The sequence below is a fragment of the Gymnoscopelus braueri genome (genome assembly GCF_963280865.1).
Source record: "Gymnoscopelus braueri genome assembly, chromosome: 16".
In the NCBI taxonomy this organism is placed as follows: domain Eukaryota; kingdom Metazoa; phylum Chordata; class Actinopteri; order Myctophiformes; family Myctophidae; genus Gymnoscopelus; species Gymnoscopelus braueri.
This window is the reverse complement of record NC_137616.1, coordinates 46,658,204-46,683,068: the sequence shown is the minus strand read 5'-3', so window position 1 is coordinate 46,683,068 and position 24,865 is coordinate 46,658,204. Positions and strand designations below refer to the sequence as shown.

Genomic DNA, 24,865 nt, shown 5'->3' with positions numbered 1-24,865 from the left:
GGTTAATGCTTTTGTTTTGACTGATAACCCCCTTAAAAAAAGACTTGGCCTATACAGCCCCCACCCTATACACGCATGCACACACGCACACGCACACGCACACTCACACTCACACACACACAATGTAGGCATTTAGCAGACGCTCTTTATCCAGAGAGACTTACAATAAGCAAGGTAAACACATACAGTAAATAGAATGCAGAGAGACAGTGTAGTGCCTCAGTAAGCTAGGATCATATAATAGGTAAACAATGAACCTAGCATCTGTGTAAACAACATGCTATCTAAATAACTATGTACATTTGAAACAATGGAGCACAGAAGTCCTGACGTCACTCGTTCATCCCCTCGGTCGTGGAAGTAACATGGAGAATAACATTGGGTCATCTTAGAGTCGTCTCATATAAGAATTGTGGTCCAAAAATAAACAAACTGTCTCTGCGATATTGTCAGGGAGGAGGCTCTGTATCGTTTATGATAGTCAGTCACTCATATTTGATAAAGTCTGTTTCTGGCGAAAATGTAACTAATTTGGCGGCAGTAACATTAGCGTTTTCTCACCGCCAGTTGATGCTTCATATCCATAAGAGTCAAACCGCCGGGATCATTTGTTTATTTTTGGAACACAGTTCTTATTTGACGCGATATTAAACACGTCTATGGGCATTCAGAATGGGGAAAAAAAGCGCGACCCAGGTAGGATGCGTAAATTACGTCAGACTTCAGTGCTCTATAGGATACCAGGTAAACATTGAACCTTGCATCTGTGTAAAAAGCAAAATTTTTACCATTTAACACGCACGCGCACGCACACACAGAGGCACATACCAACAACAACAATTCACCCATCTAAAGACCTAGCACATTTGGTTCCCTAGGTAAGCTCACTCTAGCAAAGAAAGCAAAAAGAAAACGGCCCTTAAGATAAGATGACATAACAGCAAAGCTGCCATAATCTTTATCTTTTGCAGACATGTCTTATGTTCTTCTTCTCGGGATATCTGATTCTGACCATGCACTGAATGTTAACCCTTTAAGACAGGCATCTATCTGTGTGTCATTTTAGGATTTCCTTGGCTATTCAAGCTAATATGAGCTTGTAGATCTGCTATTTTTGAAAATTTGTGAAAATCTTTGAATATATATATATATATATATATATATATATATATATATATATATATATATATATATATATATATATATATATATATATATATATATATATATATATATAATATTTTAAACAATGTAACTCATATCTTTGCTTCTGGACATTCTACAAATGTCTTCTAATCTAAATCCTAACAGTTTTTGGGGATTTTTTTATGTTGCTATAATATCAGTGGTGCTCAAACTTTTTCATGTCAAGGACCTCCCAAAATGATATGTATTTGGCCGCGGACCCCCATCTGCAAATATTTTATTCCAGGGACCCCCAGAAGCAAAGATTTGAGTCAAAAATGTACACATATATATATATATATACAAAGATTTGAGTCAAAAATGTACATATATATATATACACAAAGATTTGCACACATTTCTTGTTTTCAAAGAAATTGCAGATATACAAGCTCATAGCGCGGCACCGCTTGTAGATCTGCTATTTTTGAATAGCCCAAAGAAATCTCAAAATGACACAGATCCTGGTCTTAATGGGTTAGTACCCTCCGATGAAGATGGAGGGTACACGAGGGTTCATGTGCTTTTAATTAGATGGTTGGACTTGCTGTTTGGATAGGGTCGCCAACTATCTGAACTTCCCTTATTTCTAAGAGAAATAAGGCATGCCCAGAAAAAAGATACAATCTCACTGTATACAGTATACTGTATGTACAGTTTTTGTATATTATAGTAACCACTTGAACTCCTGCATCCATATTCTGGTGGAAACATTAGGCAAAAATAGCAGATCTACAAGCTCACAACCCGCAAGAGATTTGGCGTGGACAGAAACAAGTGGGTTTAAGTGGTTAACAACTTGCATTATAGTAATGCTCATTTGTTTCCTTAAAACAAGGAACAAAATGTGTCCCTTTTATCAGTTCAATAAGACAGTGGTTCTCAAACTTTTTCATGTCAAGGACCCCCAAAATTATACGTATTTGGCCGCGGACCCCCGTCTAAAAATATTTTGTTCCAGGGACCCCCCAGAAGCAAAGATTTGAGTTACAAATGTTCGCTTTAAAAATATGTATATTCAAAGTTTTGCAAAAATGTTCCCGATTTGTTAAAAAATAGCAGATCTACAAAATAGCAGATCTACAAGCTCATAGCGCGGCACTCTATGAGCTTGTAGATCTGCTATTTTTTGAATAGCCAAAGTATAAAAGGTTAAAGTGGTTAAAAATTATTGTGATGCTATTTTAACTCATTTTGCTGGGGACCCCCTGGAACCCCCCCCCCCAAGGACCCCTGGGGGTCCCCGGACCCCACTTTGAGAACCAATGCAATAAGGGACACGTCTTTTAGCTTCCAAATAAGGGACACTTCCATTATGTCAAGGGACGGACGGTTGACAACCATGTGTGTGTGTGTGGGACGCAACAGGTGTGTTTGTCTTCCGTATTTGTTTTTGATAAATGTCAGAGAAGTGAAATGCCAGTCAGGTGGTCTTTCAGAGAGATGGGAGGGGGGGGGGGGCGTGTGTCCCAGAGGAGAATACACACCTCTTTACACACAGCTTCAGCAGCCTGACCACCAATTTACAATGGACTTAATCCAGAGCGATTTACAGTAAGCAAGGTAAGCACATGGTAATACTTCAAATGCGTAGAGACAGTGGAGTGCCTCGGTAATCTAAGACCATAGGTAAAGGTGTGTGTGTGTGTGTGTGTGTGTGTGTGTGTGTGTGTGTGTGTGTGTGATCTATGTCTCTCTCTCTAACTCACACACACACACACACACACACACAAACACACTTCCTCGCTTGCTTTCTCTTCTCTGAATAATGTTGCCTGCCAATTAGATGTAGTTTGTTGTCCTGAAATATTAACTGAGAAAACAGAAACATGTGTTTTATCTATTTTATTTTATTTGTTTATTTACTTTAATTATTTATTTATTATTGTTTAAATAATATAATAATAAATATTATTATTATTTTATTTTCACAGTCAGAAAAGGATCTGGTGAAAACCAAAACAAGTGTGAATGTGTTGATTTGCTGCTCTCTGCCAGTGTCAAGGCTCTTGTTCACACTGTGTCATCTCTCTCTCACACACACACACACACACACACACACACACACACACACACACACACACACACACACACACACACACACACACACACACACACACACACACACACACACACACACACACACACACACACGCGCACACACACAACACAAAGCCTTTGTGTTGAGCAGACAAGCTGGTATTATCCTAGCCCCTCCCTCCTGGGACTGAGGCGTCACGTAAACAAACAAACACCCTCGCAGACAGCAGGGGCGGACAAGATGTACTCGAGTAAATACTCAAGTATTCAAAAGTACAATTTACTAAGTTTAATTTCTTTTTTGATATCATATATCAATATCAATATAGAGTTATTTAACACGGTTACTGAACAAACACTCTATAGCCATGACTGCTACGGCAATATAGAGCTATTTAAAACAAGGTTTCTGCTCAACATTGACAATATATGACAGACAGCATCACACAGGACGCTGCACAGTTTGACCTGACCTTCACTGTACACACACACACACACACACACACACACACACACACACACACACACACACACACACACACACACACACACACACACACACACACACACACACACACACACACACACACACACACACACACACACACACACAGAGCGAGAGAGAGACTAGTGTTCTCTGTTCTTCTAAGCCTCCAGTCACTTCAAAGCTGGTGATAGGTCACTGTCATCAAACACTGTCTCGCTCCGTGTGTGTGTGTGTGTGTGTGTGTGTGTGTGTGTGTGTGTGTGTGTGTGTGTGTGTGTGTGTGTGTGTGTGTGTGTGTGTGTGTGTGTGTGTGTGTGTGTGTGTGTGTGTGTGTGTGTGTGTGTGTGTGTGTGTGTGTGTGTGTGTGTGTGTGTGTGTGTGTGTGTGTGTGTGTGAAGCTAGTCTTGCTTACTGCTAGGCCAGTCAGTGTCATATTTGTTGCACAGACAGGCAGGCAGCAGTGACAACGACCTCAAAAACCCAATACTTTTCAAATTACAACTATTTACAATTACAACTCATTTATCTGAATGAATAATCTCTAGTCCATACCCAGCCGGGTGTATGAGCACCCACAGTATGTGCAGAGTTTGGGTTATGTGCTGTGCATATAGACAGTATGTCAGGGATGGAAAGTGACTTCGTACTTGGTACCTGCAACAGTTCTAACACATGCGCACGCACGCACGTGCGCCCCTCGTTATTTGGAGCATATGCTAATGGTCAATGCCCGTGTGCAAATTCAGATCAATTGCTCCCGCCATTGAGGAGAACCGGGCACGACAGACAGGTTCTGTCCCACAGAGGTTTCCTTAAGTATATGTAGGATGTAGGATAGAGCATTCCTCCAGGGTATGGGATATCTTAGTCCTTCGAGGCTATGGACCAGACAGTCAGGTGCCTGTCGGTCTGGCTTATGGGATCTAGACTAGTGGTTCGCGGGGGCACAGTGGCGCAGTCGGTAGCGTTGTCGCCTCACAGCTAGAAGGTCCTGGGTTCGAACTGGTGTAGCGCTGGTGTAGGGCTGGTGCAGCACCCAGGATCACTTAGGAAATTGGCACCGGGTGAAAAAAAATGGGTTACAAAAATCGCGGGATAAAAATTTAGAGAAGTAGACTAGTGGTTCGCAAAGTTTTAGCTCGAGAACCAAAAGAGAAATTTGATGTCTTACCTTTCCCTTGGCTTCCAAAGTTCGTGGGAGTGGCCCATTTTGCACTTGGTGCCCAAGTGCGGAAGTAGAGGTACTTCCGGGTGCTTCAAAATAGCTGGGGGCGGGGCAGTCCACCCTCCAGATATATTCTAACTCTATGGCTCACGCAGTAGTAGGCCAAGGAAGAACCTCCACCTCAAATTCTTCGGCCTCATGGTTCTTCGTTCATAGCAGATTATTATTTTTCTTTATTATCAATTTTAAAATGTATGGGAGCCAGCGGGGGGGGAAATAGCGACACTTTCTTGGCCATTAATGAGAACTGCAGAGCTGAAAGGCACTTCCTAAGCTCCACTTCCTCCAAATCCAGGAGAGCTTCCTTTGCTTCCTGTTACTGACTTGAACTTCCTCTCGTGTGTGTGTGTGTGTGTGTGTGTGTGTGTGTGTGTGTGTGTGTGTGTGTGTGTGTGTGTGTGTGTGTGTGTGTGTGTGTGTGTGTGTGTGTGTGTGTGTGTGTGTGTGTGTGTGTGTGTGTGTGTGTGTGTGTGTGTGTGTGTGTGTGTGTGTGTGTGTTGTATTATGTTCATAGTTCTGCTATAGAGGAATGACTCGTATAACATGCTGACAATATAGTGACGCACATTCCTAAAGTCATCACCACCTCCTCCCCTCCTCTCCTCTTTCTTTTACTTTGTATGTTCATGGCCGCAAGCTGCTCTCTGTACCTCAAGTGTGTATGTGTTATTGTGGGCACACGTGCGCACGCGTGCACGTGTGCATGGAAGGAGTGACTCTAAGAGGAAGTTTTACAGCCGGACTTTAACTTCCTCAGAACACAAAGCCCAACGGACTGTGTATTGTCTTTAGACTGACAGCTGAGAGAGACCCTGAGACAGTGTTGGACAGACAGTAGGAAGGCTGAGAGAGAGACAGTGTAGGAGAGACAGACAGGAGGACAGCTGAGAGAGAGACAGTGTAGGAGAGACAGACAGGAGGACAGCTGAGAGAGAGACAGTGTAGGAGAGACAGACAGAAGGACAGCTGAGAGAGAGACAGTGTAGGAGAGACAGACAGGAGGACAGCTGAGAGGGAGACGGTGTAGGAGAGACAGACAGTAGGACAGCTGAGAGAGAGACAGTGTAGTAGAGACAGACAGTAGGACAGCTGAGAGGGAGACAGACATAGGGACCAATGTTTGTTTCTGCGCTCAAACATGGATGTAGTTCTTTTCCGGGGTGTGTGGGAGGATCGCAGGTTCAAACACTGGTTTGGTAAGTCACGTTGAGCAAGGCACCAACTCAATTGATCTTCTTCTCTTCTCGATAAATCACAATTATTTGAGAAAACAGCAATTATTCTGCCTAATCGTTTCCATTTAGAAAAATATTTATACATTTTCAAATATAAAAAAGCTGAAATAGCAGATCTATAAGCTTACATTATTTATTTGTATTTTAAACAATATATAGAAATAAAAAATATATATTCAAATGTTCCCAAATGTTCAATGCCACAAACACAATTAAATCTTTAATCGCAATTATTTGTATGACGTAATTAATCGTCAACTTAAAGGTAGGGTAAGTGATATTTTTTTATTATTATAATCTATTTGTTAAAAAGGTTAAAGTACTATATTGTGATAGTAATCATTGCTACAGAGCGTTTGTTTGGTCACAGGGGTCTCTCCAGCTCTTTAGTAAACAGAATATAGTACATTTTCAGGTAGGTGACAACATTTAAGCCAATCAGGAGAGAGCACTGAAAATGCATTTTCTGTTTAATAAAGAGCTGGAGAGACATGGAGACTCCTTTTACTGAACAAACACTCTATAGCAATGAGTACTATCACAATATAGAGCTATTTAACACTTATTTTAACCATAGTAAATCACTTACCCTACCTTTAAATGAATAATTGTGACTGCCCTGTCGATAGGTTGATGTTTGTTGTGAGTCGTAGTATTATTATTATGACAGTGTGTTGGTTGCGTATGTTTATGAGAGGATGAATCATTAGTAGTGATGTTCACCACGTGATTGTACGTTAATCATCACGAACCACTTAAAGGGGAAATCCACCCATTTTCAATATTTAACTATGTCATTAATATAGCATAAAGGAGTTGTGTGGAAATAAGAAAAAATTAAAAAAAAAATTAACATTGCAAAAAAATGTAACATTGCAAAAAAATTAACATTGCAAATTACACCATGATGAGTCATCACAGTGTAATTTGCAATGTTAATTTTTTTGCAATGTTACATTTTTTTGCAATGTTAATTTTTTTTTTAATTTTTTCTTATTTCCACACAACTCCTTTATGCTATATTAATGACATAGTTAAATATTGAAAATGGGTGGATTTCCCCTTTAAGTCCTTATTATATACTTTGTGGTTCATGCATTAGCTTTGTGGCAAAAAGTAGCCGATCTACACGCTTTGTGGTGATTTCCTCTGTCCACTGGCTCAGTGTTACTCTGAATAGAACAGAGTACAGTAGATACCTCGTAGTGCACAAAACATGCACTGTGTGTGTCGGCATTCAAATGTATACAAAGGTCACAAACCGACGACTGCCCTTAGCAAGTCTGAAGTTCACCCCCCCCCAACACACACACACACACACACACACACACACACACACGAGTTGTAGTTGGCTTCCTGCCAGAAAGGAGTCACGTTTGAGGAGGGTGTGTGTGTGTGTGTGTGTGTGTGTGTGTGTGTGTGTGTGTGTGTGTGTGTGTGTGTGTGTGTGTGTGTGTGTGTGTGTGTGTGTGTGTGTGTGTGTGTGTGTGTGTGTGTGTGTGTGTGTGTGTGTGTGTGTGTGTGTGTGTGTGTGTGTGTGTGTGTGCGTGCGTGCGTGCGTGCGTGTGGTCCACCCACACACCTCAGTGATTGGCTGGCAGGAGGAAAGTGTTGCTGTTTGAAACTGTTTTGAATGTAAGCATGGCGAGCAGACAGACAGACAGACAGACAGACCGAGACAGACAGAGCAAAAAGGCCATCTACTGTAGTTCCCATAATGCCTTGTAATATTTAGTTCTAATTTATATTTAAATCATATTTTTTACATTGTTGTACACTGTGCAAAAATACTGAAAATAGCTGATCTGCTATTTTGGTAACTTTTGGAGCAGTTTTTAACATTCTGAAAATGTTAGATTTTATTTTAAATATTTAGCTTGTAGATTGGCCTGTCCATCTCATATTTTTGTTCTGAAATATTTTGAAAATGTTCACGTGTGTGTTTGTTGTGTTTTCTGTGCAGGTGGGCGGGTCACATACGCTCTCAAACACACACTGGATTGGTTCGTTGGTACGTCCGCGACAGCCAATCACAGGCGCACACACATCATCTACCAATCAAAGCTGTTCGAAGCAGCTCGTGATTGGTCAGTGATGCGTGTGATCGGCCGATGTAATAAATTACATCTCAATCAAACCCCATGTTGTTGTTTAATCACCATGACAACTGCCCTCTGATGTTGCCCTGATTACCTCTGATGTTGTGATTGGACATGCAGAAAATCCACCAATCGCAATCACTCACACGCATGAATGCCAATACCAGCTGCATGCAGTCAATCATGTCATCTAATAATAATAATCTTTATTTATAGAGCACCTTTCAGACATAAATGTAGTTTAAAGTTCAAAACACAGGTCAAACAAAGCAATAAGTTAACCCTCTAGAACCTGAACTATGAAGGAAAGGTCAGAAAATTCCAAAATTTTGAAAAGGGACACTTTATTGGGTCTTAAAACATTTTTGATTTTGTTTTATTTTTTTTAACATTCCTTTGTATCATTTATTTGTTGTATCATATTTGATACAAGGGGTATTAAAAGGAGTATTTCAAGTCGTTTTTTTTTTTTTTACTGCCTCCCCCCTGGCCAGCCGGGGCGCCTGATGGAGGGGAAAGGAACTGGTTGGAATAACGTGTTCCTTCCACGCGTTACGTCCAACCAGGGAAACTCTCCCCTGTCAGGTGATAAGAAGGTCAGTTAGCTCTCATGCATTGAAGGAGGCATGAGCTCGGCCCTGGCCTCCATAGGTTGGCAGAGGGAGTGTAGTGCCCAGGATTACATAGAGATTGGCACTGGGTGTAAAAAATAGGGTTACAAAATCGTGGGATAAAATTTTGAAAAAAAAATAAAAAATCAAGTCGGTTTTAACATTACAAAAACATTTATTTTAGACCTGTAGTATCAAATATGATACAAATCATAAAGGACTATAGACCTGTAGTATCAAATATGATACAAACACTTTTGACATCATAAAAAACAAACTCAAATGCTAAATTTTGAGAGCTCATAAGTGCATTCAAGTTATCCAACACTTATTTCAAAATATTAGTAAAGATATACTAGGAAAACGTACCCGAACTGCTTAAAAAATAATTGTTTGTTAGTAGTGCATCAACCTCTCCTGTTTAGTTGATGGCAGCCATTTTGGGTCAGACCACCTGAGGCTCTGTAACTACCTGCAGTGCAAATGGTATGGTCCAGGGGGAAGTGGGGATGTGTCAGATATGATACAACAGGTTCTTGGTCCAAGTATTCATTACACTGATTTATAAAAAAATCAGTGTAATGTGTGTATCATATATGATACGTTTGGTGACATAGTTAAAAGTCTAGTCAAGAACAGTGAAATTAAAAAGGGAAAACACAGTTAAAAGGAGATCAGTTGAAGGCAAGGTCATAGAAGTGTGTTTTTAGCTGCCTCTTAAAGCCAGCAACCGAGGTTGCCTGTCTGATATGCAGGGGGGGTATGTTCCAAATCCTCGGCGCATATAGCTACCAAAGGCAGCATCACCATGTCTCTTGCCATTTGTCGATAACTCTGTCAGCAGTCCAGCACAGAGTGACCTGAGGGGGGCAGCCTGGGACATAATTCAACAGGCAATCCAATAAATAGAAAGGCGCTAGGCCATAAAAACAAGTAAACAAACGTTAAAATCTATCCTAAGGGGGCACGGTGGCGCAGTCGGTAGAGTTGTCGCCTCACAGCTAGAAGGTCCTTGGTTCGATTCCCGCCGTGGACGCTGTGGGTGCTGGGGGCGTGTCCTCTCCTCCTCCGCGTCATCATCAGTGCCCATACCCTAGGTGGGGTTGGTGAAAGGGCCTTTCTGTGTGGAGTTTGCATGTTCTCCCCGTGTCTCCTAGGGAAGGAGGCATGAGCTCAGTTCTGGGCTCTCCCTAGGCTGGCAGAGGGAGAGTAGCGCCCAGGATTACACAGGCCATTGGCACTGGGTGAAAAAATGGGTTACAAAATTGTGAAAAAAAAAAGAAGATATATCCTAAACTTAACAGGGATCCAGTGCAAGGACCCAAGTACAGGGATAATGTGGTCTCTTTTCCTGGCGTTAGTTAGGATTCTGGCTGCTGCATGTTGGATAAGTTGCAGCCGCTCAATGGTTTCCTTATAGGCTAGCCTGTGTAAAGTGTGTTACAATAATCTAATTGCGATATTACAACGGCATGAGTCAGTTTCTTAGCATCCTCTAGGGAGAGGAAGGGTCTGACTCTTGCAATGTTTCTCAGATGGTAAAACGGCTATTTTGGTGACATTGCTGAATGTGCTTTCCAAAGTTGAGGTCAGGGTCAAAGATAGCACCCAGGTTTTTCCACAGTTGGTTTTACCTGTGAGGCCAAATTTCCGAGTTCACTCATTATTTCAAGCCTTTGAGACAATGATAAGGATTTCAGTTTTAGTTTATCTATTACAGCGATGTTCCCAACATGTGGGCCGTGCGTGCGTGTGCATGTGCCTATATTCAGTCAGTTGGACTGCAATTCTTTGCCATTTCTGCAAATATTCCACATGATAGATAGATAGATAGATAGATAGATAGATAGATAAGATAGAAAGATAAACAATCTATCCAAATATCAATCTTAAAAGACTAAAAAGTACTGCCATGTATGAATGCTATTAAATAATGTGTTATCCACGTCTCCCAACATTATATTACTGTTGGCAGTTTGAACAGAGGTAGAGCATTTCAAATGTGTCTTATAAATCCTATTAAACAGTAGGTGATGTTTGGCCTGGTTTGTGGTGTTAAAAGTGCCCGTCTATAGATTCAAACAGCTTTAGTTTCATGAGTCTGATCCCTCCATACTCTGAGCTGTGTTTGTAACACTTACCCTGTTATTACCAGTGGCAGAATGTAATTACAATTTTTAGGTATTTATTTATTTACTTGAGTGTTTCCATTTTTCAGTGCTTTATACTTCTACTCCACTACATCTCAGAGGCAAATATTGTACTTTTTAATCCACTACAATTATAGGAAAGCTTTAGTGACAATCTATGTACTGAAAAGATACACTTCTGTTAAGTTATTAGTGGGACTGTGTGAACTGTTTGTCCGTGCATAGCAATATAATGTAATGTCTCTTTTCTTGAAAAGGGAACACGTTGCATTGTGACAAGATGCTATTTTCGAATGATTTTTTTTAAACCTTTGAACAACAACTAGTGAATTGGGACAACCTGCTTAATGAATACTTTTACTGTTGGTACTTTTAAGAGTATAGTCTATATTGTGGTATTGCTACAGTACTTTCACTCAAGTAAAACATCTGAGTACTTCTTCCACAACTGGTGATGACATAACCACACAGTGTTATTGTAATGATGTCTTTGGTTGTTGTCTTAAATAACTGACATATCTCTGTGGTGAGGGATTGCTCCCGCTGAGTGCTGTCCATTCTCTCTCCATTGCTTTAACAATGATAGCTCCCAAGCAACCACACACACACTTCATGCACAATAACATTTAAGGCATTTAAACACACAAAGGACACTACGTACAGCAAAAAGGGTCAAAACAAAACAAAAAACATAAAGGGTAGTGGTGGTGGTGGGGGGGGGGAATCATAAAAACAAGTTTTTGCAACAAACATTTTGTACATTAGATTTGTAGCACTTGTGGCGCCCCCTATGGGTGGAAGTGAATTTGCTTTTGTCTCTGCTACTTAGAGCAGTGGTTCTCAAACCTTTTGATATCAAAGACCTTTACGGGTCCATTTGGTTCCATTTGTACACTCTCAGAGTTACAGACCTGTAAGGGTCCATTTGGTTCCATTTGTACACTCTCAGAGTTACAGACCTGTAAGGGTCCATTTGGTTACATGTGTACACTCTCAGAGTTACAGACCTGTAAGGGTTCATTTGGTTACATTTGTTACACTCTCAGAGTTACAGACCTGTAAGGGTTCATTTGGTTACATGTGTACACTCTCAGAGTTACAGACCTGTAAGGTTCCATTTGGTTCCATTTGTACACTCTCAGAGTTACAGACCTGTAAGGGTTCATTTGGAACCCCCTAAAGAAAACTGATTTGCATGAGTTTTGGACACATTGTGTAGGAGTAGTAAAAAAGTGTGTTTTGAAGAAAATACAAAAATGGTGGGAAATGTTGAAAGGCAGTAATGAGCGGGCCTGTAGGGAGTTGTGTCATGATCCAAGGAATCCAGGGGAAAGCTTTTTTAATTCTATGACCTACGTACGGTTCAAGAGTTAAAGGCCAAGACGTATAGTGGGCTGTTAAAAAACCTCCTTGGCCTACTGGGAGCGTAGGCCAAGTTCCAGTGCTTTTGCTGAGTTCAGTCTAACAGTTCACAGACAGACAGACACACGGGCAGGGGCAAAAACATCATTTCCGCCCCCGGCCATTAACCCATTAAGACCTGAGGCGATTCCAAAAAAAAAAATCTAAATCCTAACAGTTTTTTGAAAAAAAAACAAAAAAAACAAATGTTCAAGATTTTTCAAAAATAGCAGAGCTACAAGCTCATAGCGCGGCACTCGGTGCCGTGCTATGAGCTTGTAGCTCTGCTATTTTTGAATAGCCAAAGAAATCTAATGTGACACAGATGTGTTCCAGGTCTTAATGTGTTTAAACCGGGAAAGCCTAAACGTTGTTATACCTTTTAAAACCAGGAAAGCATTTGTGTCATTTTAGATGTTGCTACGTAGCAACAGGAAGTTTTTCCTGAAATCTCAGGTTAGGATTTAGAAGGCGTTTTTAAAACGTCTAATTGGCTTAAAGGTTTAATGACATTCACTTTTACACAACATTCAAAGTCTTTGTCCTGGTCCTTCAAAAGTGTACAAAAAGTTTTAAGTGAAAATTCCATTCCAGTGATCCATGGCAGGTGTTTTTCTCTCACATTTCTAAAGCCTTTTCAACTGCAATGAAAAAAGAAATCTTTGCCTGCGGGTGTCGCTGGTGAGGGATTTTGCCTGTCAATCATCGCCTCTGCTCCGCCCCCCCCAAAGGAAAGGATAGGGGAGGGGAGGAGAGTGGGCGGGATTAATCGACTGTGACCTCACTGTCGAAGGGCCAAGCTCAGATTACTTTTCAGCCTAATTATTCAGAAAACCCCAGACCACAGAAAATCCACTGAATGTTCTAAGTTCAGTTTTTTTGGGTGTAATTGAGGTCATAAAACCCCAAATAAAACATTGAAAATAAAAAAAGTGAAAATGAATGTCATGATACCTTTAAGGCCTGGCAGAGATAATAAAACTCTAAATAACTCTTCTTCCATTTTCATTTCCCAGAATCCCCTCGTCTGTCCACGGCCTCCGTCAGCAGCAATGAGCGCGCTCCGTCCGCCACGCCCTCTGACCTCTCGGACGCTCCGCCCGCGGCGGGTCAGCCGCCCCGCCCCGTGAGTCTCATCTCCACCCTCTCCTCAGGCTCCACCTCCTCCTCTCGGGATGACAGCCTAGCCCCGCCCACCTCGGAGAGTTCCGGTAGTAACCCCGCCCACGTCGACTTGGAGCTCCGCCCTCCAGAGGGACACGCCCACACAGATACAGGTCAGAGAGACGAGCTGACTTGTGACTTGAAAGCTTTCCCCACAATATGGAAAAACGCGTCGCATTTAAATGCGACGCATTGTGATTGGCTATTTTCACTATTTTAACCCATTAACACATTAACCGCCAAGAACGTAGTCCTACGGTCCGTTAAATCCAACTGTTAAGCGCCGAGACCGTAGCCCTACGGTCCACGGTCTTTTCGCGCTATTCACTTCCGGGTTCACTTTCGGAATTTTTTTGATCCACTTCCGTTTCCGGTTTGATGACCGGAAATAGAATTATTTGGGATCCGGTTTTGACGATCACGTCTGCTCTCGTTCTACAGACGAAACTGAAACTCAATTCTCTTCCTGTAGTTTTTTCTCCTCGCATTTCACTGTTTAACGTAATCCGCTCTAACTACAACATGGATGCCCCGTTTGACACGCGATCTTCACTGGGAGATACAGGGAGATCTCGCGGATGTAAACAGACCGTGTAGAGCTCAATCTTAAGGATTTTAACAAGATCTATGGCGACATGAAAAAAACAAAAAAACAACAAAAACACCTTGGCACTGGTGAGTACATTATGAGATTAACCTCTGGCGGTCGATGTGTTAAGACCGGGAAAAGCATCTGTCATTGTAACCATTATTTTATACTTTGGCTATTCAAAAATAGCAGATCTACAAGCTCATAGCGCGGCACTGAGTGCCGCGCTATGAGCTTGTAGATCTGCTTTTTTTTTTTTTTTTTTTTTGAATATATATATATTATATATATATTTTTAAAGGGCACATTTTTAACTCAAATCTTTGCTTTTGGGGGGTCCCTGGAACAACATATTTTGAGATGGGGGTCCGCGGTCAAATACGTATAATTCTGGGGGTCCTTGACATGAAAATCGTTTGAGAACCACTGATTATAGCTGATAGCTTTATTTTTCCTTGTAAATACCGGTCCATATATATCGGTCAGATGTGAATTCATTACATCAATAAACGGAGGAAGGAAACGTGTTAATAATAGTATTTGGGTTTATTCCAGAGAAGAGATCTTTACAAGCGTTGGAAAAGCATGGTTCCAGATATATTCTTCTGACGTTAAAACAGAGATACAGCGTAATTATACACATAACGTGGGGTTACGCCTTTCGTCATCACGTCAGCCGTTCAGTTATGTCTTAAATGGCTCAGTTTCCCGAGCAACCAAGGTTGGGGTATCATTTATGCACAGAGTTTATAACAACAAATCCGTGTGGCAACGAGGTTAACCTGTTATCTAATATTGTTGACATAGCTGAAGGAGCCCATCAGACCAAAACCACGTTGCAGGCTGCCTGAGAGGCACTGACACTTTTAACCATACTAACACGTACAAATGGAAAATGGTACACTTTAGATCCATAAGAAAATGGTACAAAATTAGACCCATCAATAGCAACATGCGTTTTTTTTTAGGATTTAGAAGACATTTGTAGAATCCCCAGAAGCAAAGATTTGAGTTTTTGCAAAAAAATATATCAAGATAATAAAAAAATAGCAGATCTTCAAGCTCATAGCGCGGCACTCGGTGCCGCGCTATGAGCTTGTATATCTGCTATTTTTGAATAGCCAAAGACGTTTTTGAAAAGTTGCCCAAAATAATAACATCAAATAATTGTGTGACTTTATTGTCTTATTGATTAGATCAATTAGCTGTAATCCATGCTGATAATGAATATTTGCTGAATTGCCAGGTGAGGACACTGGACCGGGAGGGGGGCGTGGTCACTGCAGGGGGTGGGTCCACCAGCGGACCAATAAGGAGCCGGTTCCCACGGCGACCGGTGACGGTGACGGCGACGGCGGCAGCAGCATGCCGCCCAACCCTCAGCTGACGTACCTGGACCGCGTCGTCATGGAGATCATAGAGACGGAGCGCATGTACGTCAGAGACCTGCGGATGATCGTAGAGGTGAGGAGGAACCATAATAATAATAATAATAATAATGATAAGTAGGGGTGTAATTTCACGATATGGTACATGATATTGGGCTCACGATATCGATACGGTATTATTATTTATAATTTTTTTCAATTATTATCAACATTGGCCATCATCTGCAGTTTAACCCATTAATACCTGGAACTGTGTCATTTTTAGATTTGAGCTAAAAAGCATTATTTTACACTTTAGGCTATTCAAAAATAGCAGATATACAAGCTCATAGCGCGGCACCGAGTGCCGCGCTATGAGCTTGTATATCTGCTATTTTAGAAAAAATCATAAAAATGTGTGCAAATCTTTGAACATAATATATTTTTAAAGCGAACATTTTTAACTCAAATCTTTGCTTCTGGGGGGTCCCTGGAACAAAATATTTTGTTGGGGGTCCGCGGCCAAATACATATCATTTTGGGGGTCCTGGACATGAAAAAGATTGAGCACCACTGATATAGAAACATACGTTTTTCAGAAAACTGTTGAGATTTAGGAGACATGTAGAATCGGCTTCAGGTCTCAGTGAGTGCCATAAACGGTCCGGACCGTTTTTGGCCCATTTTTTTAAATATATATTTTTCCCACGTGGGAAACTAACGAAACTTTGGGATCATCCAAGGAGTCTCTAAGAAGGAGAGGCCGGATGTGGATCCATGTCAAAAAATCCTTCCGGTCGTCCGCTCCAATGTTATCTCCTTGACTAAAAGCTTAATATCTCCCATTTCTTTTTAACGTGGTGGAAATGAGCCGTTTTCGATCGCCGATCACTCTGCAATGGAGGATCGCGTTAGAAATATTATTGTTCCAGGCGTTAGTCGGGACCCTCCGCCGTCTCGCACGCAGGCTTTGTTTACATGCGCGTCCTCATCGGGGCTTCTACAGCACGCAACATGTCAACGTAAGTGGATGGAAGATATGCTGGCACTAGATGTACCCTATTTTAATAAACCTCTGGCACACGATGTGTTAAGGATTACTGTGGTTATGGTTAGCTCACATTTCATATAACACACACCATACAGTAAGAACTCCTCTAACTTTCATCATCATTTCATTTATTTTTTCCCCCTTCGATACAGTATGACGTCACGACAATACATATCGTCCCGTTTTCATATCGCGATATATCGCGGGACGATGTATCGGCACACCCCTAATGATAAGACATGCGCATGAGGAGGTGGTGTCCACTGAAATGATGACAATTTATGAACATTTTTCGTAGACCTTTTTTCTCTGACGAAAACTAAACTAAAACGTAATAAAAGGAGGAGAGATCCAGGAGGAGAGATCCAGTAGAACTAAGACAAGTCATTTTATGCTTGGCTGTGTGTGTGTAGTCAGGGGATATTAGCAGAATATTTTCCAATCTTGGAATAAATTCCTTACCAAAAAAAATCTTCGCCAATGTGTTTGTAAAGGTGTCTAGTAACACATTTCACAAAGACTGAAATGCAGTCCCCCTAGGAGAATTCTTGACAGCTCCTTAAAGTTGGGGTACCCACCATAACCTTGGTTAAAAAAAATCTAAAATCAAAATCAAAGTTTAATTCTGTTTTAAGTAGCATGTGAGGGGTCAAACTAGGGTGTTTTTATGATTCTGAATCCATTGCAAGCATTTGTTTTGCACCAAAACCACTCCTTGGGCTAAAAACGGCCATAGCCATCCTTTTCCAGGTATACTTTTTGTGTAAAAAGCCCATTGAGATTGGGCCGTTTTTAGCCCAAGGAGTGGTTTTGGTGCAAAACAAATGCTTGCAATGGATTCAGAATCTTAAAAACACCCTAGTTTGACACCTCACATGCTACTTAAAACAGAATTAAATTTAGATTTTTTTTAACCAAGGTTATGGTGGGTACCCCAACTTTAAGGAGCTGTCAAAAATTCTCCTAGGGGGACTGCATTTCAGTCTTTGTGAAATGTGTTACTAGACACCTTTACAAACACATTGGTGAAGATTTTTTTTGGTAAGGAATTTATTCCAAGATTTTTTTAATATCCCCTGACTAGTGTGGGTGTCGTGCTCCGAAAATAGCCGATCTACAAGCTCAACAACGCGCCAGCGACGCGTTGTGAGCTTGCTGCAGCAATGGTGTTTTCCAGACAGACAAATCGGGAGGAAATGATCTGCCTGTGTGTCAACAACACACTCTCGTGAGATCTAGTAACACAGTGATCAATGGACGTTGGCGACATCTGACGTCAAACTGTAGTCACCTAGGGTGACCGCGCCCACTTAGGAGACGGGAAATGTGTACCATGTCTTGGTGATATGTCAAGGATCTTTGTTGATAGTTAGGAACCAAATGGAGCCTTACAGGTCTGTAACTCTGAGAGTAGGGTCCATTTGGTTCCATTTGTACACTCTCAGAGTAAAATTAACACAGGATTTTACAGTGAAATGCATACAAATGAAGAACTCTGAGAAGTGTACACATGGAATCCGCTAGCCATAACCATATGGTTAAGAATCATCCAACTACAATCCCATCCCCCGAGATGAGTTAATACCAGGTGTAAAGGTGGTCTATAATTAGCTCACTGGTTAAGGTTAGAGAGACGGGGGGATTATGTGATTACATAACAACAGCTCTTTACCGGATCACTGCACTACAGCTTTATGTCCATTTCCACTGTCTAGCACAAACCTTTATCTCCATATTGCAGACACAAAAGGAGTGAAAACATCTTTGTTGCGATGCAGCGCGTTTTGAGCTTTATACATTGAGTATTTCTTTTGTGTGCGTGTGGGTGCGTGTGTGTGCGTGCGTGTGTGTGGGGGGGGGGGATTTTAGCTGTAGAGCAGCATCAGTTTTTCAAGGCATTCTTAGGATTTAAAACAGTGGTTTAGAACAGAACAAAAAATAGCAGATATACAAGCTCCCAGTGTGTCACTTTGTGCTGCGCTGCAAGCTTGTACATCTGCTGTTTTTGAACATTTTTGAAAAATCTTGAAAGTGTTGAATAATTTAGATTTTTTTCCATCACAAATCTTCTCTTCTGGGTGTCCATAGCACAAAACATTTTCAGATGGGGGGGGGGGGGGGCGGGGGGTCTGCGGCCAAATGCATATCAATTTGGGGGTCTCAAAATAGTTTGAGAACCACTGATTTAGATTTTTTTTTAGAATCGGCCTCAGGTCTTAATGGGTTAATAGCGAGCTTGTGACTAATTAGTAACTACATTGGATCCATTGGAACACAGGTTCCATTTCCTGAAAAGTAAAAAAGTTTTGGAACATGCGTTTTTCCAAATGACAACAAACGCTATTATAAATGACTTGTGGAAGATCAGCCTCACTGATCTGAACCAGAATTGTTGGCCTGTATTCAAAATTTCACTTGAGCAAAAGTGCAAAAGTATTGCCATCAACATATACTTACAGAAAGTAAAGTACTTATTACTTACTCATTACTAGACCATTCCCGTCGGGGGATATGAGCACCCAATAGTGCGTCATGGTGCTGGTTTCACGCACATGATTTGGCAACCCGGGGGCCAGCGAACACAAAAACGCTAATAAACAGCTGACATTTTGGGGAAAGCGAAAAACGGGCGTCGGTGTACACATGGTAATGGTCAATGGCTCTGTGTGCAAAATGCAGATCAATTGCTCCAGCCAGTGAGGAGAACCGGGCAGAAGAGATTTTGGGCTCACCACACACACAGAGCTAGGATGATGAATAGCCTGTTTCACTGTATTTTCTCTCTTTCGTTGATTACTTTTTCAATTCATCGAATAATGTTTATTTCATGTTGTATTATATATGATGTAGGAATGGGTGTGTGTGTGGTGTGTGGCTTTGTGAGGCTAGAGTGTCTGCAACTCCTGGCTGCTTTTGCAACATTACTTGTTGACACTTGTTATATGATGCAAGAGTGTGTGTGTGTGTGTGTGTGTGTGTGTGTGTGTGTGTGTGTGTGTGTGTGTGTGTGTGTGTGTGTGTGTGTGTGTGTGTGTGTGTGTGTGTGTGTGTGTGTGTGTGTGTGTGTGTGTGTGTGTTATAGAAGGAAGGAGGAGTAGGGTTAGTTGGCTCAGTAAACAGATGTGATAGAACAAGTTCTCAGATTGTATTTTGTCTTTCTTAAAGGCATAGTATGTGACTTTGCCCTGTGTTTACATGACAAAACAATATTAATATATTTTTACCCATCATTTCCTTCTATAGCAGCAGTTGTCATTCACTGGAGTCATTCAGTGGAGTAATGTGGTGTTCATAATCATGAATATTTTGGGGGGGGGTCCCCAGTTCAAATTTGATTATTTTTCGCACCCTGAAAAGTTTGAGAACCTCTGCTAAAAGGGAAACTCATAATCCATACTTGAGCACCCCCCTCATATCTCTACTACTACTCTATTACAAACACATTACTGTAATCTAGTATGTTGTACTACAGTAGATCTGAAATTAAAAAGCAGCTCTGTGCCCCCTCTAGTGGAACAATGAGACAACAGCAGCTCTAAATGACCTGCACACATCTGATGTGAGCTGTATAAAAAAACACATGAAATATGTTTTTTATTATGGATACAATGTAGTTATTTAGTCACAAGCTCTTGTTAATAATTTACATTGGTTCAATATAAATAAATAAAAAACACAGACACACTTAACCACTTTCACTTAAAAACATTTTCAAAAATAGCCGATCTAAGCTCACAATACATCTCGCCGCGACGCTATTTTTTACGAAAACAAATAAATAAATGAAATATGGACAGCAGCGATGTGTATATCGTCACTGTCAGGCGCCCTACTTGATCATACTACAGTGTCACACAAAAAGCATCAAAAGTGACAGAGCTTGTAGATCTGCTATTTTTGCTATATTGACGATATGTCTGTTTGTACAGGACCAGACTGGGCACACAGATCTGGGCCTTAATGTGCATGACAGCGGACCATGTCTGTCCAAATAATATAAAACAAATAAACAACGTTTTAAGAATGTATTTAGAGCAGGCAGCCAAAGTACACATAATAATGAATACATATATTATGAATATATCCTTTCCGCTCAACTTTGTATTTGACATACAATAGAAATATAATCTGTCTGTCTGTCTGTCTGTCTGTCTGTCTGTCTGTCTGTCTGTCTTGCAGGACTACCTGTCTCACATCATAGACCAGGCTGAGCTGTCCATCAGACCGGAGCAGGTGTGTTCTCTGTTTGGGAACATTGAGGACATCTATGAGTTTAACAGGTAATGGAGGACGGTCAGAAATGAATGACTTCATGTACAGTATTCATCTAATGATGACATCATCTATGATGTTATGACTAAAACATTAGATTTTAGCCTGATCAGAGTCCCAATGACTTCATTTATACCTGGAGTCTTCAACGTTTTTCAGGCCAAGGACCCCTTTAGCTGAGAGAGAGATGAAGCAGGGACCTCCTACTACATATTGTATAACATTGTGTTGCAGATTCAACTTTTTCATAGATTTCATAGAGCCAACGGTGGTCATTTTTTCTGTGTTTTAAAGTAAACTAAACACTTAGGAGCAATGCTGTTTTGCAGACTTTTAATTATTTTGAATTGTTTGACAGCCCTGTCATCAGTGTTGTGTAAATTAATGTTTCGTGTTAATTTGTTTACACATGATCTATTAATATTGTTGCTAAAGTTCCCCTCAGAATAGGGATGCTAAGGTTCAAGTGGCTAGCTAATGTAAAAAAATAAATATTTGGCGGCCCCCCCTGTAGTAACTCTTGAGGACCCTCAAGGGGTCCCGGACCCCCTGTTGAATACCCATGATTTATACTAATACTGATACTATACTTAAATATTTAAAAAAAAGTATAAAACATTATGTGAAAAATGTAATGAATTAGTGGAGGTACTGTCTACTGACAAGACATTTGGCACTGATCATTTGGTTTATGGGATACCCTCTGGAGTCTGGACTAACATACAGACACATACGCCCACCCTCTTATGTACAAACACACACACACACACACACACACGCTGGGGGGCGGTATTTCCGGGTGGAACATCTATGGAGTTTTCACAATATAAAATCAAGTGTCCAGAACATCATTAATGTCTAGTTTGTCAACCTGTGAATAATTGCAACAACATAATATATTTCTAATAGCCAATAACAATATTGTAAGAGTTCCTGTTCTTCCAGAAATATTAATGAATAATACTGCCCCTCTAATGCCCCAACTGCTGGTGTTAAAAAAAAAGAAAGAAAAGATTATCAATTATGATTGATGGCATTCCGTATGTACCATGACATGTCATGAAGTGACATGTTTGATGACATGTTATTTTTTTCCCGTTAGTTTGACAATGCTTCGCAGTGCAACATGTGTTTTGCTCCCGAATAGAGACAAACGGGGTTGAAGGGGTTAAAACTGTGTGTTCATTGCGTGTGTGTGTGTGTCTCTACAGCTTGGGGACGGTAAGTGACAGTGTGACACTCACTGTGTGTGTTGGTGCACACACATTGCATGGAAACATGCACGGACTGGAGTGTGTGTGTGTGTGTGTGTGTGTGTGTGTGGTGTGTGTGTGCAGTGGTGTAAAGTAACTACAGTAAGTGCATTTACTCAAGTACTGTTCTTAACTACACATTTGAGGATGTTTTACTTTACTGAAGTATTTCCCATATCCAATACTTTTGCTTCTACTCCACTACATCTCAGAGGCAAATATTGTACTTTTACTCCACTACAATTATTTGACAACTTTAGTTACTAGTTACTTTGCTGATTTAGATTATTATCACAAAACATACATTAACCACTTCAGCCCTATATACATTTTGGCCATTTACAAATAGCAGATCTACAAGCTCACAATGCGTTGCGATGCGACGCATTGTGAGCTTGTAGATCTGCTATTTGCAAAATATTTTTAATACATTTTGAACATGTGAAATGGGACATTCTGCACAATGAGTACTTTTACTTTTGGTAAATTTTGATGTGTGTGTGTTTTGATGTGTGTGTGTGTGTGTGTGTGTGTGTGTGTGTGTGTGTGTGTGTGTGTGTGTGTGTGTGTGTGTGTGTGTGTGTGTGTGTGTGTGTGTGTGTGTGTGTGTGTGTGTGTGTGTGTGTGTGTGTGTGTGTGTGTGTGTTGGTTTGGGCTTCTTGCCATGAGGTGTGTTTTTAAAGAACAGTTCACTGTCGCATGTTTAACTGTCAAACACTGTAAAAACATGTTGATGACATTGCCACTCTACTACACAATACCCACAATTCACTGCAACGTCTTGCTTCCCCAGCAAGGCTGTCTGTCGCCCCTTACTGGCAGAGGGGGGGAATAGTTGTGGTGTAGTGTGGTATCTTGCAGTAACTAATTGATGTCGGTATCGATCATGTATTGATTATTACTTCTACCAATAATGACAAGGAGATGAGGTCGAAAAACTGTGGAGTGTTCCTTTAAGGCTCTGTGTTTTACAGGCGTGGACTAATGTTTGACACTTCTACTTGAAGCCTCATGTATGCTCTGTAGTACGACTACGATGATGATGATTTTCATAATATCAGTTATTGTTGAGGTGATTAACCACCAAAAGCTGCACTGAAACGTAGGGCCTGTCTACGCCCATTATTAAATAACTGCCTGATTGCAATTATTTTTGCATAATCGTTTCCATTCATGTGTATGAATTCATCTCTTGATGTTCATACATTACACTTTTTTCTTCTCCATACATTTTCAAGACTAGAAATAGATCTACAAACAGGTCACCAGGTTGAAAGCTTGACTGTTAACTGTCATGTCAATTAGTGAAATAGAGTCATTTAGGCCGTTAGGGTGTCACCAGATGTCCCACTTTGTGCAGGATTTTCCCAAATTATCATGACTTCTCACGTGTCCCACGACTTGACGGTGTCTGGCATCGTGACTGGCGGGCTCCAGGTGCGCGTTTTAAAGTCTGCCTTTCGTCAAATGGCCGTGTGGAGAAAGCGCTCTAATTACCAGTTCACCCAAGAAATGACTTTATGTCTATAGTTTACTCACCTCATGTTGTGAGAATTTGAGTTCTAAGAACATTCTTTTAGGGTGAATGAAGAATCCAAAACAAAATTAGAAAACACTTGATGAATTGAAGTAAAACGGAGGCCAAGATTAACAACAGCAAAACTATATCAAGAATAAGTTCATAAACTCCAAAAACAACGCTAAAATAAATCCAACAAGTACAGAATCCAGTAAAAACACACAGTTCATTTTGCAAGCTTGTTTTAAAAGCAACAATGTAAGCCTACCCTGATGGTAGACTTTCTGATGTAAGTCTCTCTGTCTTTGTCTCTTTTCCTGCAAGATGTGTTTTTTTAAGCCTGTTGAAATAACATGGAGAAATACTATCCCCTAGAGGCTACCGCAGGTTAAATAACTAAATGTGAACAGGTCGAGTAAGACATCAAGGCATTCAAAGCTGCACTATGTAACTTTCCTCTTCTACCCCTTATTTGAAAACGGTTTCCTGTGCAAGTGCTGACATTTTTACCCTTGAGCTAATGGAGGCTGCCTGCTTGCTCAGGGGATACATTGAATCTTGACCATCAGGTCAAACGTTTTGTCTAGGTTAGACGTGACCTTTGACACGATCTAACCGTCTCAATAGAAGAGCATGGAGACAAAATACAACCACCCCAGTTATATTGTATTGACATACTGTACTCTACCATACATTTTATTCATTAAAACGTTAGTGCCACTTTAATAACAAATGAAATAATATATGATGATGATTATTTATTTATTTTTATATCATTATTAACACATCGACCGCCAGAGGTTAATCTCATAATGTACTCACCAGTGCCAAGGTGTTTTTGTTGTTTTTTTGTTTTTTTCATGTCGCCATAGATCTTGTTAAAATCCTTAAGATTGAGCCGTACACGGTCTGTTTACATCCGCGACATCCCACTGTATCTCCCAGTGAAAACCACGTGTCAAACGGGGCATCCATGTTGTAGTTAGAGCGGATTACGTTAAACAGTGAAATGCGAGGAGAAAAAACTACAGGAAGAGAGAATTGAGTTTCAGTTTCGTCTGTAGAACGAGGGCGGACGTGATCGTCAAAACCGGATCCCAAATAATTCCGTTTCCGGTCATCAAACCGGAAACGGAAGTGGATCAAAAAAATTCCGAAAGTGCACCCGGAATTTTTTAGCGCGAAAAGACCGTGGACCGTAGGGCTACGGTCTCGGC

General features: G+C 40.8%; 2 protein-coding genes across 2 annotated transcripts in view; one reads left to right on the top strand and one right to left on the bottom strand.

The window, feature by feature from the left end:
• Positions 1 to 24,865, bottom strand: part of cdc42bpb (CDC42 binding protein kinase beta (DMPK-like)) — a 419,833-nt gene that overhangs the window by 13,065 nt on the left and 381,903 nt on the right. The window lies entirely within an intron of this gene.
• The window catches only part of LOC308103024 (pleckstrin homology domain-containing family G member 3-like), a 79,468-nt gene that overhangs the window by 24,303 nt on the left and 30,300 nt on the right, over positions 1 to 24,865 (top strand). Inside the window, exons 3-5 of the mRNA XM_080452876.1 lie at positions 13,450 to 13,710; positions 15,433 to 15,650; positions 20,784 to 20,884. Coding sequence (XP_080309002.1) covers positions 13,450 to 13,710; positions 15,433 to 15,650; positions 20,784 to 20,884 — 580 coding nt within the window. The remainder of the gene's footprint in view (positions 1 to 13,449; positions 13,711 to 15,432; positions 15,651 to 20,783; positions 20,885 to 24,865) is intronic.